This window comes from Pholis gunnellus, assembly GCF_910591455.1.
Source record: "Pholis gunnellus genome assembly, chromosome: 2".
Taxonomy (NCBI): Eukaryota; Metazoa; Chordata; class Actinopteri; order Perciformes; family Pholidae; genus Pholis; species Pholis gunnellus.
Window position 1 is genome coordinate 15,152,699 of NC_136536.1, and position 18,056 is coordinate 15,170,754.

Genomic DNA, 18,056 nt, shown 5'->3' on the forward strand with positions numbered 1-18,056 from the left:
CACACTACTGGGACTTCCCCTCGCTTTAGGCTGGGCCTCTGCACCACAAGGTTCTGTATTCACTGGAAACGACTACAGGGAAACAGTGACGACACAAAAATATTGCTCAAATCTCCAGTGTGGCGTTAAATCAACGGTCGTACACACAACAAAGGCCGGTGTCACCTTTAGTTTAGTGGCGAATGCTGGCGAACGGTGCAGTAAAGTAAAGGGGATACGTTGGGAGTGGGAAAGCAGTGTCTGAGCATGTGAATACACAGCGAGAGAAGACAGTAGTCAGGGCGGGGGGGGGTGGGCGAGGAGTTGGCACAGAAACAGACCAGCCTGTGTTGCTGCTCTACCACCTGGGCAGAGAGTCTTGGCACAGCATCAGACGACACCCTGCCAGCCTGGCACAGCACTGCTGCCTCAGGGCTCAACACCCGCCTCCCTGTACCCCCTCCTCTTGGCCGGCCCGGCTCATAGCTCTCTCCAAATAGCCCGTCCTCACAAAGCCCGAGGCTGCCTACAGGTGTGCACGTGTACGGAGGACACAAATGACTCGTTTCAGGTGCACTTCTGCATCAACATGCATGTAGATGCTTGAATTAGTTTACATCTTAAAAAAAAAAAAAAAACAATTCAAGGGATATAATTGGATTTATTAAACGTCTTTTTTTCAATTTCCAATCTTAATCAAATTACATCATGAACATGTTTTTACTGTACAGGTGAAGTAATACAAAATTCAAAAGCAATAATATTCTAACTATAGATGGTTGAGAAGGTGGAGAGCTTGACCGATCCATGAACCTCAGTCATCATCAGACAGCTCCAGGTCCTCCACCAGATCGTCGTCTCCTTCTGCCAGCTTTACCAGAGCAGAGGAGGACAGCGGCTGAGGAACCTTGGAGGCCTCTTCATCCTCATCTAGAACAGAGACAGGAAGCACTTAAAATATGAAGTATGGCACGTATCAAGAGCTAAACATTCTATACGAGAACAAGTTTATTAATGTGCAGCATTTTTTACAATTTTAGCTTCTCTCATGAAGACATATCCTTAAATTATGACAACTGTTTCACTATAAATGTTTTACTTCCCCTCCACACTATTATTCATACAGTTTTGATGTTTGAATGTTGTGCAAAATATCAGCGCTGCTTTGGTTTATTGCACTTTCATAACTGGTTCATCTGTCTTTTAATTGGTAAGTCTATAAAATATCAAATTGCTTCCTTTGTCCCAAACAGTCCAAAACCCAAAGATATTTATTTTACAATAATAAAATAAGAAGAGCAGCAAGTCTTCAGATTGGACAGGCAGAAATCTTGGGAGTATTTAGCAATATTTCCATTAGCTTATCAAAATAGTTGATGAATTTTCTCTTGATTGACTAATTGATTAATCATCTAAACTTTGCAGCTCTACAAAAACGATTCACAGTTTTAGCCCTTATACCTGCTAATGACTGTATATACTGTAATATGGTCTCACCTGAACACTAAATTAATAAATACATAATAAATGCAACATAGAAATGTTTGAAAACTACAAATTTGCTTCCGTATGCTTATTTTGGGGTATTGAGATTGTACAAACCTGAGTCTCCGCCCTCCAGCCCCTCGTCATCGCTCAGGTCAGACGGATCAACATCCTCATCATAATCATCATCATACCCGCGGCCGCCCTTTTTCCCTGAGGAGAGACAGTGAAAAACATTACGTTGAATTTTGTCTAGCGTTATTTTCTTTAGACATTCCTAAGTTTGCGTTGGTGCATCGCTGACGTCTGAGGACTTTGGAGACACCTATATGTGGGCCAGGCATCAGAGGCAGCTGGAAGTGTCTATTTCCTCCAGAGATGGAACTGAGAGTCGATTACAGACGCCGTTGCTGCTGCACAAACACCCATGACAGTTTACTACCGGCAATTTCAGACATCTTATGCTCACGGGCTAAATATAGCAAATGGAGATAGCAGGCAGGTTGCACGGCTACGAGGATGATGGGAGAGTCGTTCGTGTGTGTATGTGTGTGCGTGTGTGTGTGCACTGGAGAGAAGTTGGGAGTTTGTCTGAATTTATGTTGTGGTATACTCAGGGTAGGGTGTGTGTTGTCTAGCCAAAGGGACAACTGGGGTCCACAGGCTTTGAAGTAGAGGTGTGATGAGATTCTGGCGGCGTAGAGGAGAGGGAAGCAAAACAGAGCTACTTCCTCCGTCTGCTACACTGCACGCGCACACACACACTTATACAATAAGTGCACACGCATAGATAAACATTGTCTATTAAAACACCAGGTACTTTCCTTCCTATCTGAATTTACGATGAAAAACGTACTATCGCTATCTCCCACTCTTTGATGCTCACATGGTACGAGCAGACTTCAGTAGTACCTCAGACGTTGCCCCCAAATGACCTGGAAGATATATCCCCCCCCCCCCCCGACACACACACACACACACACACATACACACACACACACACCAGCCCCCTTCGCTCAAACTCCCCCTTTTTTCCGGAAGTGTGTGCGGCCACAAAGAGCTTTGGTGAGCCGCCCAAAAGCTTTTGGCTCTTTAAGACTGGACGACAGGGTGGTGGGTGTGCGTGTCTTTGTGTGCGCACGTGTTGCGAGGACATGCGGGGGCAGCTGGTTGAAGCCCACAGAGCCAGAAAGAGAGAGAGAGCGAGAGAGATAGAATGAAAGAGGGAGAGGGAGAGGAGAGTGGGAGCGGCCACCTCTGGGCTGGTTTGAATTAGGAACCCCCGCTGGGATCCAAGCCTGTACTTCCTGTCGGGGGGGTTTCAGCTCGTATGTGTGTGCAAGGGGTGGAGGAAAGACGAGTGAGAGGGAGGGAGGGAGGGGTGGACGGAGAGTGAGAGGCGGAGGCTCGCCGCTTGCTGGCAGCTGCCCATTCGTTTGTTGGGACTCTCCCTACAATGAAGTCCAGATGCATAAAAAAAAAAAAAGAAAATCCCCCTGCCGCCTACTCCTTTCCTCTGTGACCTCGTGGAGGGCCTTATGCTGCTTGGAGCGTGTCCGACTGTAAAGCTGGAAAAGCGAGGTTGCAGCTGCCTGTGACCTGTGGACGACCCCAAGAGGACAAGTTCTGGGGCTAAAGAAAGATCAGGCCGGCGGTTCTTCTCTGCGGAGAGACACAAATCATCTGATAAGCAGAGATTTTCTCTCGAGTTTGATTTAAAATTGAATTTGCAGTTCCTCAGAACCCGCCTCTGTGGATGTTTTAATAAGTCGGAGCCTTGCGGATTCTGCTTTGCAGGTGATCTGCCTCGTGTAGCCGAACTTTTAAGATAGCGGCTGATAACAGCCGTCATCACCTCTTTAACTTTGCTTCTGCGCCGCAGAACTCCAGGCTGTAAAAAAACACAGCCCCCTAGAGGCCAAGACATCACAGCCTTCTGTTCCACAAGTAAAACTCCTCAGCAGGCGAATTTAAATGTGCGAGTGTATTTGCGAGTCAGCTTGCCTTTGATTTTGAGTTCTCCGTCATCTTCGTCCGATTCGCTGTCGGATTGGAACAGATCCTTGAACTCCTTCTTGTCCTCCACCTTCTTCTCCTGAATCTTCTTACGTTTGATCTCAGGGAGATCCAGATCCTCCATCTTTACAGAACACACAACCAGCAGGATAAATACACAAACCGGTTCTGCCAGTAAAATAATCCGCTCCATAGCATTACTGATTAATGTAACAAAGCTACTATTGTGAGTAACAGCGGCATTCATAAAGAAAAAGCCATAAGTGATTCATGATGACCGAGTAGGATGAGGCAAATGTTTGTGGTGTTGTTGTTTGTGGTTTGGATAGTTACCCTCTCTTTGCCAGAGATCTCCAGCTGGATCTCCTTCTCCCTCAGCTTCTTCCACTGGCTGTAGTACCTGCTGAGAGGAGTCCCCTCCTCCTTCATCTGCTTCTCCCAAGCCGCCTGACAAAAGAGACATTTTTGTTGAAGAATGTATGGTTGGCGTGTGTGAGTGGGTTTATTTCACGGTGCCGGAGTATGGAAGTAGTTATTTTAGCAGAATCTCTTAAGAGGAGACTTTCATTCAGGTTCCAAAATGATGGTAATAACATGCGGCCTTCCCTCGCAACTTTACATCTACTGACCCGGAGAAAGTGATGGACAGACGAGTCTGTGATAAGAGTCAGAAGATGTGGAAAAGATAGATTGAAGGCGTCTGAAATGGGAGACCTGAAGATCTTCTCCAGCCCCTAAAGGTCTGTGTGGATGATATTGATTAGGCTCAATCACATTATCTGACCAACAAATCCAATAGAGAAAACAGGCCGCGGCCTCCTGCGCCCGTTAGCGTAACACATTTACCACAATTTACCATGCCGCTATGAAGATAAGTGACGTGTGCACACGCACGCACAAAAAGACAGGACAACAAAAAGAAACTAGAAAAAGCTTCTGAATTCAGTCTGGACTCAAAACTAACAAAACAAAACGTTTCCCCACAGAGGCAGCAGAGAAACACGAGAGACATCAGACTGTAACCTGGACGGAGGCAGGGAGTCATTAATTAGGCTAGCTCTCGGTTTGGGTGACATCAGCGGGGGGGGGGGGGGGCTGTGGCCGGAGGGAGGCCGTGGCCTTTTCCACAGCAGCAGCGAGGCTGCCCCCTCTCCTCCGCCTGCGGCGACACCCACTGCTGCCCCCGATGCCAGGGAGGGGATGCCATGGCGACAGCCTCGGCTGAGCAGAGAGCCGTGGCGACAGGAGCTGGCGCTGTCGCGGTGCCGTGCTGTCTGTCTGTTGTACTTTGTTAACACACACACACACACACACACACACACACACACACTTCCATGTGTGTACGCACACACATTTTCTCATTAGCTAAATTACACAAAGCATCCTCTTTAATTTCATCCTTAAACACTCTTAAATATTAATCAGCCGTACATGTCAAGACTCTCAGGAGCAGCAAAGCCACATAAAAGCATGTTTGTGTGGACAGGTAGCATAAAGAGAGGGCGAGTCAACACAGAACACACACTAATGGCTGCTCATTAAGGCAGAGGCGGCCCTGGTTCAAAAGCACATAAGAGCTTCCAATGACCACAGGGTCATTCTTAACCAGGCTTAGGGTTATACGGGGAAGTGGCCTCCATTATCAGTCGCCCACTGTAGGGTTTAACAGTCGACGGCCTGCTGCGTCTGGTTCAGCTGGACAAGAGCCCAAATAAGACATGTCTAGTGAAAGGCAACTGGATCACAGTGAACTCTTTCTGATGATTCTTAAAAACATTTATATAAGACACAGCTACATGTTAATGTTTAGTAAAGTGGAGCAGAAAGTGTAACTAGTGTGAGGCAGACATGACTAATCTAAACATGTATTGTTGTGTAAACGACTGATATTTAGACACGCATTGAGTGAAATTTCCACAGTATGTCATAAAAATGCAATACAAGTACTAATTAATAATATGTCATATAAATGTCTATAGTATGCCTTAACAAAGGTCATAGAACATGTCACAGTACAGTAAGTAGGAAAGAAAGTCATTAGTATGTCTTAAATGTCATAAACAACATTTCACAGTACATAGTGTCATAGTAGTGAGGCCTTAAACGCAATACACAAAATGTGATAGAATAGTCTGCCACGAAAATGTAAAAAGTATCAGTAGATACATGTAGAGTATGCCATGAAAAACATAAAAACTTCATAGTATAAAACGTTATAAATGTCATTTTATCCTATTAGCATATGAATTTGTTATGGCCAATATTTTAAATGCGGTCAAAAAGGGTTTGCTTGCCCTACACAAAGGGAGGCCGGCACAGAGGTCGTGTTAAAAAACATTCTGTCGAAATATTTGGTTAACAATGAAAAAAATCTAAAGGCCGTCCGTCATTTTGTGTAGCAGTGACTGCGGAGGCCACTAAAACACAGCAGCCATTGTGCAAAGAAAAAAAATGTATTCAGTTGTGTGTTGACATGAAAAGTGACCAAAATCTCCATTACCTTATAAATGCATTCTAGAAGCTTGTTCTGTATATTAATTCTTTAAAAAAACACCCCTTTCATAACCTTTAAATAAGCCATTAAATATGTCATAAAAAAATGAAATGGGTTGTAATAGATTGACGGAATTTTTACGGCCCTGTACGCCAAAATAACGGACAAAGAGAAAGTGTATTGCAACCACTCGGCACGAACTGACTAGTTAAATTTAACTCGATTAATCCAATGGATCACTTTTTCAAATGGAGGAGTTTGAGGATTGTTTTAGATTCAAAGCTTCATTTGGAAACCGTCAATAGAAACTTTGAATTTAAAAAACAAAAAGAAAACATTCAGTATAGCCCTACTTAACTGTAAATACAAGAAGTGATTCAATACTTGTTAGAGTATAGAATACTTTACTTAAGGACTAAAGTCAAATGGTTCAAAGCAGAGTATTTAATTAGAAACTAATAAACCTTTGCTTTTTCTGAGCGCTTTAACTAAACTGCAATAGCAAAATGCAGTCACATGACCACATGAGTGGCGCTCAGCTGATGAGGAGCAGAATGCTGCTGTAATATTTCAACAGTCTGGGCTACTGATCTGTGTTTAGCTTTGATCACTTTTGAGGTAACACACCAGGTAGTCTGAAGCTCTTCAAATGCATGAAGCATGCAGAATGCATGAGGCTGTCAGGGTGAACCAATAAAACCGCTCGTAGCAAATGATAATGAAATTACTGGTCCAAGTGTAATAAAAAGGTTTCTCTTAATAAGTAGAATAAAACCAATTGTCATCCATGACGATGGTACATCAGAAAACATATTGTAGCATGAGTCAATAATTATTACTCGCTCGGGCTTCAGTTCATTTTTAACTGATCTTACAATTTGACTGCATTACGACCCACTAGATATCCTTAAATCTTGAGCTAACAATACACAACGGGCTTACATCATCATAAAGCAACAGATGAATGCAAACAGCTTTTACAAGTCAGATAAAAAGTGACTGCAATGTTTGATAATAACGCCTGATTTCTGTCTTAGTTCATCTATAAATGACTGTGTCTGTTTTTGTTATCTTTTTGTTTAAATGACCTAATAAAGAGTAAATAGTAAGTAGCTGTCACCGGGTGCTGCGATTGTGTTAATTTTAGGTCTTCTATCCATTTATAACACAATTTTAAACAATTGTTTCTATTACGTTACATTTTGACACGTTTCACATTATGATACCATATATTCTTATTACCTAGACTCACCTTTGTAATTGTGTTTGGACAAAAACAAACGTATTATTTACTTCTATATACTCATTAGGAACAGAAGAGCCAAACTGACAATAAATACAAACGGACAGAAGAGGTTAAACAAGGACGCTGGAAAGGCAGCCTGTAAAATCAGGACAAGACAGTCCCTGCCCTCCGTCCCGCCCATCTTTCTTTCACACACTCACCACAGCAGTGGCATCGGCCACTCCAAAGGCAGCCTTCTGTCTCCGTCCTGTGATGTGGCTGCTGTTCTCCTGTACCTTTTCCAGCAGCTGGCGCATCGGCTTGCAGTAATTGGCCACTTTGCATTCCTTCAGGAACGCTTTCAGCTGCGGGGACATGGAGGGGGAGTATGAGAAAGGAGGAACCCGTGTAAAAAAAAAATAATTAAAAAAAAACATCCAGTCCGCCCATGTGTCCGTTCAGGCACAGCAGAGGAGGGTTTGTGGTTGTTTCCGCCGAGGAGAGCAGGTTCAGCCTGACAGATCCTGAATCATTTATTCAGACAGGTTTTAAACTCTGGGAATTATTAGTTTAGACTGAATCAATGCTGCATCACCTGTGTGAGTGTGTGTGTGTGTGTGTGTGTACAAGGGTATGGGGAGATAAAGACAGACCTCGGTCATTCCAGGATCAGTTTAAAGGCGGTGTTACCTGAATGACGGTGGGCAGGGCGAGCTCTGGGAACCCGATGGAGCTGGTCTGAGTGTGGAAGTACTCCAGTATGAGGTCATACAGCTGGTCAATCAACCCGTCCTAAAATGCAACAGAACAGCAAGATTGGCAAGCAATACTCATCCTGAAGACATGCATGTGAAATGTGTTACTGTGCACCTATACATCGCTGTGTTATCGCATCGCTGTGTTACTGTGCACCTGTACATCGCTGAGACCAGGACAGCGGACTGATGTCCGTGCGGACTGATGTCCGTGTTAGAATTTCACTGGTTACAAAGGCTTCACCATTGACAGCTCAGCTTAGTCTGTTCCAGACCTCTGACTCTCTGCCCACATCTCCATTCAGATAGGTCAGGTCACTCAGGTGTGCCCACTGATGGTTGTTTCTTACGGTCAAAGAAGCAATCAGAGCTTAGAAGGAGTCATTAAAAATGGGAACGCATCTTCCTACAAAAACATGTTTTTTTTTAAACTTAATGAAAAACAGTGAAACAAAATGGTGATGAGCATGGATGAGATCGCCGCAGCTGTACAAGTGGTTTTAAGTCCACGCCTAAAAACATCAACTCCTAAATCAACACGTTATTTTGATCAGCCAATGATGGCTCCTAGCCGTCGCTACCACAGGGTCCACTTGAGCTGAAACAGGCGGTTATGTCACTCACTATTGTTCCGTCAGTGCAAAACAAAACAACTCCGTCCCCTAAACGTCAACATGTCAAGACTGAATGATGGAATGAAGTGAAATGGCAATTCAATCTCCAGTCTTACCAGGCTAAGTTAACTACGAATGGGCCCAATACATATTCATGAAGCCATAAAACATGCAGGACTTAAAATAGATTGATTCAAATGTAACTGACAAACATACTTAGCTAGAGCAAGCCAACACATCATCTACATTACTTGACACATAGTTGCCTCTCTTTGTTAACACAAATGCAAGATTTTCTAGCCTATGCGGTCAAGGAAGCGTTCAGGTTTTTGACAGATCGGTGCTCGTGTAGTCAGGTCTGCTGTGTGTGGTGTCTATGAGGCAGGGGTTCGTGGCAGCTACCCAGGTGACAGCGGTGGAAATAGCCCAAGTGAGCGGAGTGTAGGGGATAATCCCTGAGGGCCGTGCCGCAATCCTCTTGGCTGCAGTGCTGAGCGTGGTGACAGAGGGACAGTTTAGAGCCCTGACAAGGGGCTTTCAGTGCTGCCCTCAATCCCCTTATGTACACACGCGGCTAACGCGCAGAGGAAGGGAACAACGTGAAAATAACATTAACTAAGACTTCAACCACTCAAGCGATCAGCCGCTGCTCCAACAAAGATCACAAGCACCGACACAAACCGGAGCGTGCACCGGGGCAGTGACGCACCAGAACTGTAGAGGAAACATTGTGTCCCACTATCGCCCCTCACAAGCGGTGGAGCTTACCTTATAGGCTTTCTCCATTAGGTTGACGTTGCTCAGCTTCAGGATGACTGCAAAGTTGATGGGTTTCTTGCTCATTCGCCCTGGTTTCTTGTTGAAGTCCACCTGTTGGACGATCTATAAAAAGGAAAGACAATGTTGAATTCAGACCCAACTGCTCAGAAATGCTCCATTTTCTTGGTAGTGTAGTGAAGTGCATACTGTGAGAGCAAGGTGGTACATGGCAAGTGCAAAACATGGGGGCAAGATCTGACCTGATAACCGTTGTTTACTTTTGTGATTATTGTTCTTTATTATCATTGTTTCCCATCAGTCTTTTGGTTTGTATTTTACAAAAGAAATGACTCATCCTCGACCTGTTGCCCAATAATCTACGCAACTAATAAACTCTTTTTATTAGAACTTCCATATTGCTCCTACTCAGTGTCTGAATTTAGCATTTAATAAAGCTACATTGTCCTCTTCCCTGGAAACATCACTTTTTCACAAGTTCAACATAAGGAACCCAATTGAACAACCACCGTTTATTATCAATTATCATTCTGCACAGTTAATTTTACATCCTGCAGTGTTACTGAGGTGACACATTTCTATCTAGCCATTGTGTGGGCTTCTTGTCTACAAGCTTTAGCTTTCACATCTGCCCACAATGCGCAAGTGAATTTCTGTCTTGTATTTGTGTATCAAGCTATTTCTGACTCCCCGTATCTCTGTGCGTTTCTGTGCGTGTGTGTGTGTGTGTGTGGTCGTTACTGTGCGGAGCAGAGCAACGCTCCTGGCCGGTGCTGTCTGTACAAACATAGGATGTGGTGGCGGTCTGCGGGGGAGCCAGGGGGAAGTGGGAAGGCATGGGCCAACCCTGGTGCATGCACACACACAAATGAATACACATACACACACACACACACACACACACACACACACACACACACACACACACACACACACAGCTAGTGAAGCAGGAAGCTCCAAATCATACACCCCCCTTGGAGATGCGAGAACACACACAGGCACAGACACACAGTAAGAAGGGGCTGCTTCTACTGCTCTAATTAAAACAGTAGCAGCGTACCTCAGCCTGCCTTTAACAGTGCTTTAACAAGGGGAACAGTAAGGGAGAAAAAGCACAGGAAATATCGTGCGTCACAAATAAACACGGTTTGCTGTTGGGGGGGCTAGGGGAGGGGGCTCAGAGTATGTGCACGGGGAAAAAGAGGTAGAGAGTGGGCCATAAGCAGGGAGGATGTGGTTTGCACAGCGTGTTAGGACCAGCGTGTGAACCACAACCGAGCCTTTATCGCTTTGGTCAAACTGCTGCATGCATGCACACACAAACACACACCAATCCCAGCGGGCCAAGCTAGTTGCTGTCGCCAGCACACCGCTCTCTGGCACATGACAGCACCGCCCCACGGCATGCACACACACTTGCACACAAAAGACACACCGGCCGCACGATCACATGCGCAACACCTGACCCAGAGAAAATGTTGTCAGTTGGTGACCTGTGATTGGTCTGATAACAAAAGGTGTCTCTCACACACACACACACACACACACACACACACACACACACACACACACACACACACACACACACACCTATCTTTCGATGCGTTTCCCCCTGAACTCCTTCAGTTGTGGCCGTTGAGACCAAAATGCATTTCAGACGCCACTGATGTTTTCCACAGCAAACCACCGACGGAACATTTCATCACACATCTACTTTTTTTATTGTTTCCATTTGAGACGAAGACAACCAACTGACTTTTGTTTATTCTGCATAATTCAAAAGCATTTGAGGTCTTTCAGTTGAGTATACTGGTTAGAAAAACCATTTAAACTGCTGGAAACCTGACACAAGCTGTAGTAATCCCGTCAGATCCACATGTATGCACTGTGACTGCTGGTCACTGGAGATGAAGTCTTACCTCCAAGAGGAAAGGCAGCACCGGTACAAATGTGTTGGTGCTGCCGGACAGCAGGATGAGGGCTTTGCAACAATGCATCCTCAGAGGGTAGTATCTTGATGTGGGCACCAGTCTGTTCAGGAGAAGAAAACAGTGGTCAATGTCTCCACCTGCTGTTGGCAAAATGTACAGTGACATGGTGGTTTTCACACAGCCCCAAATTTCAGATTGAACACCTTTAACAAATTAATGATTTTAGACTTTTGTTGGATGAATTCCCAATCATTAATTGTGAATAAATAAAATAAATCAGGTAGCTACATATAGCTTGGTTCAATAATATTGTTATATGTATACAAACTAGTAATTTAGTTATCATAGAGTAGTGATAAAGATATGTACTGAAGGCTGGGTAGTTCAGTTATTACCTCAAGTCAGTTTTAACATTACCCTCTATGCGTGAATTTTCCGCACCACTGTGTGTATAATCTTGCCTTATTTATCGATTTTTGACCGCAGTCATTCTGTCACTCATACAGTTTTGTCACAGCAGGAAACACTTTATTCTCAGTGCCCATCGGGCGCAACTTGGTGTTTAGTGTCTTACTCAAGGACCCTTCGACATGCCATGAGGAGGCGTCTGGGATCAAACCGCCAACCTGGTAATTAATGCACGACCCGCTCTACCTCCTGAGTCACAGCCGCCCCATAATAAGGAACAAAAGAAGCCCTGTGTTAATGGTGGCGTCTTACTTCAGGTACTAATGAGCCAACAAAAGGCCGGTTTGATAGATCCATGAGTTTAACGGTTTATCGGACACCCAAACTGCACAGATTTCTTGGTTTTTGACTAAAAATAATAGATTTTTCTAATTTGGCAGGTGCTGAGATGCATTTTGAGAGCTTATTAGATGATTGACAGAAAATGAATCCCCAACTTTTTTGATAATCACTTAATATTCATTTACTTTTTCAAGCAAAAATGCTAAAAGTTTGATTCTTCCAGCTTCTCACATTTGAGGATTTGCTGCTTTCCCGCGTCCAACATTAATTTTAACCAAATATTAATTGATTAGATAAAGTGTATTTATCACGCTAAGTGTATTTCACTGATGTTGCGGTTAGTATTAATTGGGTGAATTGTGTGTTTTTCCACTGCGAGTAAATTTTCCCGCTCTAAGCTTTGATACTTACAAAACTAATAACGTTACAACCAGCAAAATACCTTCACTAATCAAATCCATGCTCTATTTTATTACAGCGGTGCTAATGTCAAAGCTGACTAATAAGCCCATTCTGATATTACCCCTACTGTATTTCACTGATGTCTCATCGCGGGTAACTCCAGCCTGGAGTACAAATGTAAAACTTTTTTTAAATTTTATTAATGAATAAATATGCATCATATCTCAATCTGCATCGTAACCAGTAACATTTCTCTGTCAGGTAATTGCAGTACTACAATGTTTTCCTCTGAAGAAGAAGTACACAGTAAGTAGTATACCGTTGAATCGCATACGGCCATTTTGGGGTACAATGAGTTTGAATAGTAACATAATTCAAAACATTTGTCTAATCTTATGTCTAAACATCATATTAAGTTTTTAGCTGTGTGGGGTCCTTTTATTTGAGTGCCCCAGGCTGCGGTCGAAAAGTCCAAAAATTACCTCCCAACGTCTATTCCTAACCACTTTTCCTTGACCTCTATAGAAAACGTCATTGAGTCAAGGAAAGATGTGAAGGAGAGTTCATGAGGAGCTAGGAAAAGACAACCGTGGCGCTTAGAGAATCCGACTCGACGTTCACTTTACGTAATTATGATGCGACGGCTAATATTCTATCTAATCTATCATAGGCCTAGCTTGTTTGTTTTTTTACTGATGCTTCTTGTTATTGAGAATGATAATTTGTTTATTGACAGTTTGCTAAATTTACTTTGTTTAATTTCGTTTTATTTTGTTCTTATTCGTTACTTTTCAAAGTAAATAAATACATATAAAATGAAACATCTGTTCATATTCATCAACATGAATTTGTATGAAAATAATTGTTAAATGTGCAAGATAAGCATATTGTTTGTTTTCATGGACGGCCGAATGGTGCGTCACTTTAAATGTTGCCACCGCAAGGAATTGTGGGACGGCATTAACTTCTTTTCTTTGTTTAAGGAAGGTCCAGTGTTTCCTTTGCTAAAGGAGCTAAGAAAGGAAGCACTGAATCCCCTTTCCTGAGCATTTAGAGAATTCGAACAGCTCTTATCATGGCGGCCACTTGGATACTTCCGGGTCATTTCACTCAGTTAGGAACCTTCCTGAGCAAAGAGGACTATTCGACCGCAGCCCTGTTTTATTCACCCGTGAACTAGACTGTTGGTGTTTCTGTCGTGACTAACACACAACTATGTCACGTCAGGTCCATTGATCAGGACCCAAGGAGGCACAGCGTCATGTGTGAAGTTGTTGGTATGCACAGGACAAGCATCCGGACCGTTCTGAACAGGCATGTTTTAAATGGCCGATTGCAATAGTGTGCATTTACAAAAAATACAGAACCAGAAACAGCTATAAAAAAAAATGCCTGGCTGCTTCATTACATACAGACACTATAATGGATTATTCACTCAGGGTGATACAAATACCTCTGAAAATCTCACTTTTGCTAAACTTTATTACACGCATATGCAAGTCATAAATAATAAAAATGTAAATAAATATACTCACTTCACGGTGCCGATTATGACTTGGCAGAGTGGATAGATCAGAGGCTGGAGTACATCACTGGGGTGCAAGGTGCTGAGGACCCGACACCAGAGGTACAGACAGTGGATATACTGCCAGTTATACACCGACTGGTACGTCTCCTACAGAACACACACACAACGACAGTGGGTCAGTGTCTCATTATAGGTGCTTAACGGTCTATGAACCTCCATAAGATCTGAACTCTTGAGTGTTCATTCTATTATGTTATCTTATTCTTCTTATATTATCTTCTTGACAATGTGCTTCGCTTAGGAGGATAACATTAATAATAATAATCAGGCAAAGAGGGTTGTGCAGCCGCCGCATGCTAGTTTATGATATTGTAATTCATTCCCATGCATGCTGCTCAGGAGGAATCGCAGTGACAGCGTGGGTTCTCTCGCCGACACATTCCTGCTTATAATGGAGCTAAACAGCTGTTTTTGGTGAGAAACTTGAATAAATACAAGAAATATAAAATGGATATTAGAGCGGGAATTATGACCTGCTTAACTTCCCAACACCAACTCTAGGCAGCTTATAATACATAATTAAAACAATAAAAGTCAAGGTGTTATTTTAACCCATTTACTTCATAATCATTTGAATTGTGTGTTTTTATTTGAATAACCACTATAGATGACAATAACAAAGTATAACATTAAGTTTACATTGACTTTGGAACAGTTGGAATTACTTTTCGGGACAATGGTTAAAAAATTAAAACAAAGAATCTGCCTAGAAAATTGCAATATGTACATCTCTAAGAATAATGCTTTATTCACTCTTAAAATGTATTAAATATGTCTTTATATGTCAAAGTATGCCTCTTCAAAGCTTTCATAAGCTCACAAGCAGACCCTGAGCACACACACACACAGTCTAAAACCAACCTTTTTCTTCATGGTCATGGCGTTCCTGAGGTGGATGGCTAACTGTCGGATGTAGATGAAGGCGTGCTGGTAAGTGGCCTGCGTGTCCAGGGAGTACATCTCTGTGAGAGTTCGCTGCATGAAGGTGATCATGGGCAGTGCAGTGGGAGATGTGAACTTACAGTTTTGTACATAGGAAATGTACATTTGCTGCAAAGAGAAAGAAAAACATCATAAGCAGGACAAATGAAAATAATTAAAAAGAAAATGAACTCTCTTTTTACTTTCTAGCCTTCAAGAAAACATTCTCAGTAAATCCCGGTCTGCTGAATGCGCTTCTATTTCTGTATCGCTTTGCATTTAGCTCACCTTGAGAATAGGGTTAAGATAAGTTTCCTCCTTGTGTCTGCAGATCTTGTTGAGTGCCAAGAAGGCGAGAACCCGACTTGTCTCCTCCCCTGTACTCCACTGCTTCATCAATTGCTGCACACAAAGACATGAGACGGCTTATAAGCAAAAACTGGCATGGAAAACTCTTTAGCAGCGTTAAATTGAGACCGACATTCCCCGCCATCCTGTGATAATGTACGCGTTACCTTGATCAGGTGACGACACTGTTTGGGTAGAGAAAGGTAATAAGGTACGAGCTGGTTGGCGTGCCGCAGGACTGCACTGATGACTGTAGCCTCTGTCAGACAGGATAACAGCTACAGGAGGAGAGTGAGACAAAAGAGACGTTAGAGGAAAACAGAGGTTTTCAGGACGCATCGTGGCATGTACAGCTTGGTTATAAATCGATTGTTCTGTGTCAAAGAAAAGCATTTATCTGCACTTTCTCTACTGTATCTCATCCCGTCCACCTCCCAAGAATACAAGAGGCAGAACTCAAAGGGAAAAAAAGCAGACAAACAGAGAGACACTTGAATCGAAGAGCAAAACAAACCTGAACGACTCCACCGAGATACATCTTGACGTCAATCTGATTCTTCTGCCACTTTGAACTCGACGATGGGAGCACTAGCCTGAGAACAGAACGAAAGAAACAAAAGTGAGAAATGAACCATCTTTCCACAGCTACATTAAGACTATAAAAAGGATACAATTTAAAAAAATGTGACATCTGTTTCATACTTTTTTTGGTCTTTTTCTGGCTTCAGGTTGAGCATCCTCTGCAGGGCCACATAAATATCTCTGATACAGAACAGGACCAGGGCGTTGAACACTGCAGACAGTACAGGGAAAGAGATATTTATGCACATTTCATTGATTTTTATCATTCAGTACAATTCAATACATTCAGATTAATCAAATATGTCACTGTGTATTTGGTTAAAAATAATCAAACAGTGCTGAGGTTGTGGAGTTGAAACCAATGTCTAATTTTTACCATATCTGGTCGTTTTGGTTATTGCCAAACCCACTGCAGTTTATTATGATATGCACTGCTACAGAAAGTTTCTATTATGCTTTTATAAAAAGATGAATGTTACAGTAATCAGTAATATGCCGGCTCTTCTTACTGTAGTGAAATTGATGAAACTGAACACCACCACACTGGAAATTTCAAACTGAATCCCGACACCAATGATATTTGGGGCAGTGTTTTTTTATTTTTTTTTATTTACACCTGTGAGCTACATTTTAACACCAACCTAAAATACATATGTCAAACCTCAATATTTTTTGGTAATGACCTAATGTGTAATGAGCCGAAAGCTGGCATCAAATATCTGGTCAGATTTATTCATTTCTGATAACCAGAGTTCCAAATTTAAAGCTAAATTTGGCAGAGTGCATTTAATTTAAAGCTGCTATACATTGATATATTTATAATAACAAATATCACAGTGATGATGCTGTAATTTTTTTATCAAAATGCAACAGTTTGAATACACATATCAAACATGGTATCCTACCTGAGCTGTCAGCAACTTTGTATCGACACTGAGCCCCTCCTTCGCCCTTGGTTGTAGCCACAGCGGCCTTAAAGGCCTGAGTGACTTCTCTGAAGAGACGGGGGTTAGGTTCCTTCTTCATTGCAGCTTTCCAGTCTGCAACCATTTTCTCTGTGACTTTGATGGTCTCCACTGCCTTCTTGGATTTCTTCGAAGCTTTCTGACCCTCTTCATCGTCTTCATCGTCGTCGTCGTCACCAGAGTCGGCGTCCTACATGCAAACCACCACAGTATGAACAAATTCACAAATTCACAAATTAACTCAAGCATTACCTCACACCCCAGCAGCCCAGCCTACCTCCAGTGCAGATGGCAATTTGTGATACTTCTTCTCATCCTCATCATCAGAGCTGTCTGTGTCGTCAAAGTTTAGGAGCGTTTGGTCGTTTGCTTGCAGAAACTTGTAGAACTCTGGATCTTTGTTCTGTAACCTGGACAGCTGCTGCTTGTGCTCATTGGCTTTACCTTTTTTCCCATCATCCCTATGGAGAAAAAGACACCAACAAAAACACAAGGGAGTTGCTCGTCTGTCCTCGATAGGTTTTCATATAGTTATTACCATCACTACAAAGATACAGTATACACAAAATAAATGACACTAAATCAAAAGACCCACGTCGTGAAGGCTTCGGGTTTCAGCTCTTTCTTCTTGTTCAGTTTATTGAATCCATTCTGCTGGTTAGTCTCTTCATCAGATTCACCTTCACTGCCAGAGTTCAAACCTGACAGCATGAACTCATCCACACTGAGGTCTTCTAGCTTCCTACAAAAACAAAACAACAGTTCAACATATTAAATAAGTTGGCCAACATGTGTGTGTGGGTGTATATGTGATACGTTACGGATTCCAGTATCAATTCAAACATTTGGGTTTTTTTTATGCTGCCAGCTTGTCAGTCAACAAGTCAAATATCCTTAAACTTTCGTGAAAATCCTATTTTCATCAAAGAGAAACTGAACATGTAGCTGGTGTTTGATTTAAGCTAACGTTGGCTGCTTCCAAAACGTAAGCTAGTGCTAACAGCATGGGAGGCTAACACACTTTCGCACACAATGTCAGCTAAAACGAGTCTTACAACCTCACAAATACACGGACTAGACAGACAGCACATACACTTATAAAAACAAAAGACGTTTACAGCTCGTTGATACTCAAATTATACAGCACATAGTAAAGACAATCTCTACATGCCTTTTCTGCTTCCCTGCCATGCTGGATCCGAAACGTGACTACCTCAAACATCA

At 42.7% G+C, this 18,056-nt stretch overlaps 1 protein-coding gene across 2 annotated transcripts; it reads right to left on the minus strand.

Moving 5' to 3' along the window:
- Positions 1 to 620: 620 nt before the first annotated feature.
- Positions 621 to 18,056, minus strand: noc2l (NOC2-like nucleolar associated transcriptional repressor; the record flags this gene model as incomplete). Of its 2 annotated transcripts, none has more annotated exons than XM_079171466.1 (18): positions 621 to 909; positions 1,582 to 1,677; positions 3,469 to 3,604; positions 3,814 to 3,927; positions 7,421 to 7,564; positions 7,890 to 7,991; positions 9,337 to 9,450; positions 11,265 to 11,376; positions 13,964 to 14,103; positions 14,878 to 15,066; positions 15,226 to 15,339; positions 15,453 to 15,563; positions 15,800 to 15,878; positions 15,988 to 16,078; positions 16,773 to 17,022; positions 17,110 to 17,293; positions 17,428 to 17,574; positions 18,004 to 18,056. In XM_079171466.1, the coding sequence occupies 18 exons, from the start codon at positions 18,021 to 18,023 to the stop codon at positions 794 to 796; spliced, it is 2,259 nt and encodes a 752-aa protein (XP_079027592.1). In that variant the 3' UTR covers positions 621 to 793. The 2 variants fall into 2 exon arrangements, with proteins under 2 accessions (XP_079027592.1, XP_079027593.1); XM_079171467.1 differs by having other exon boundaries at positions 17,428 to 17,570; positions 18,000 to 18,023.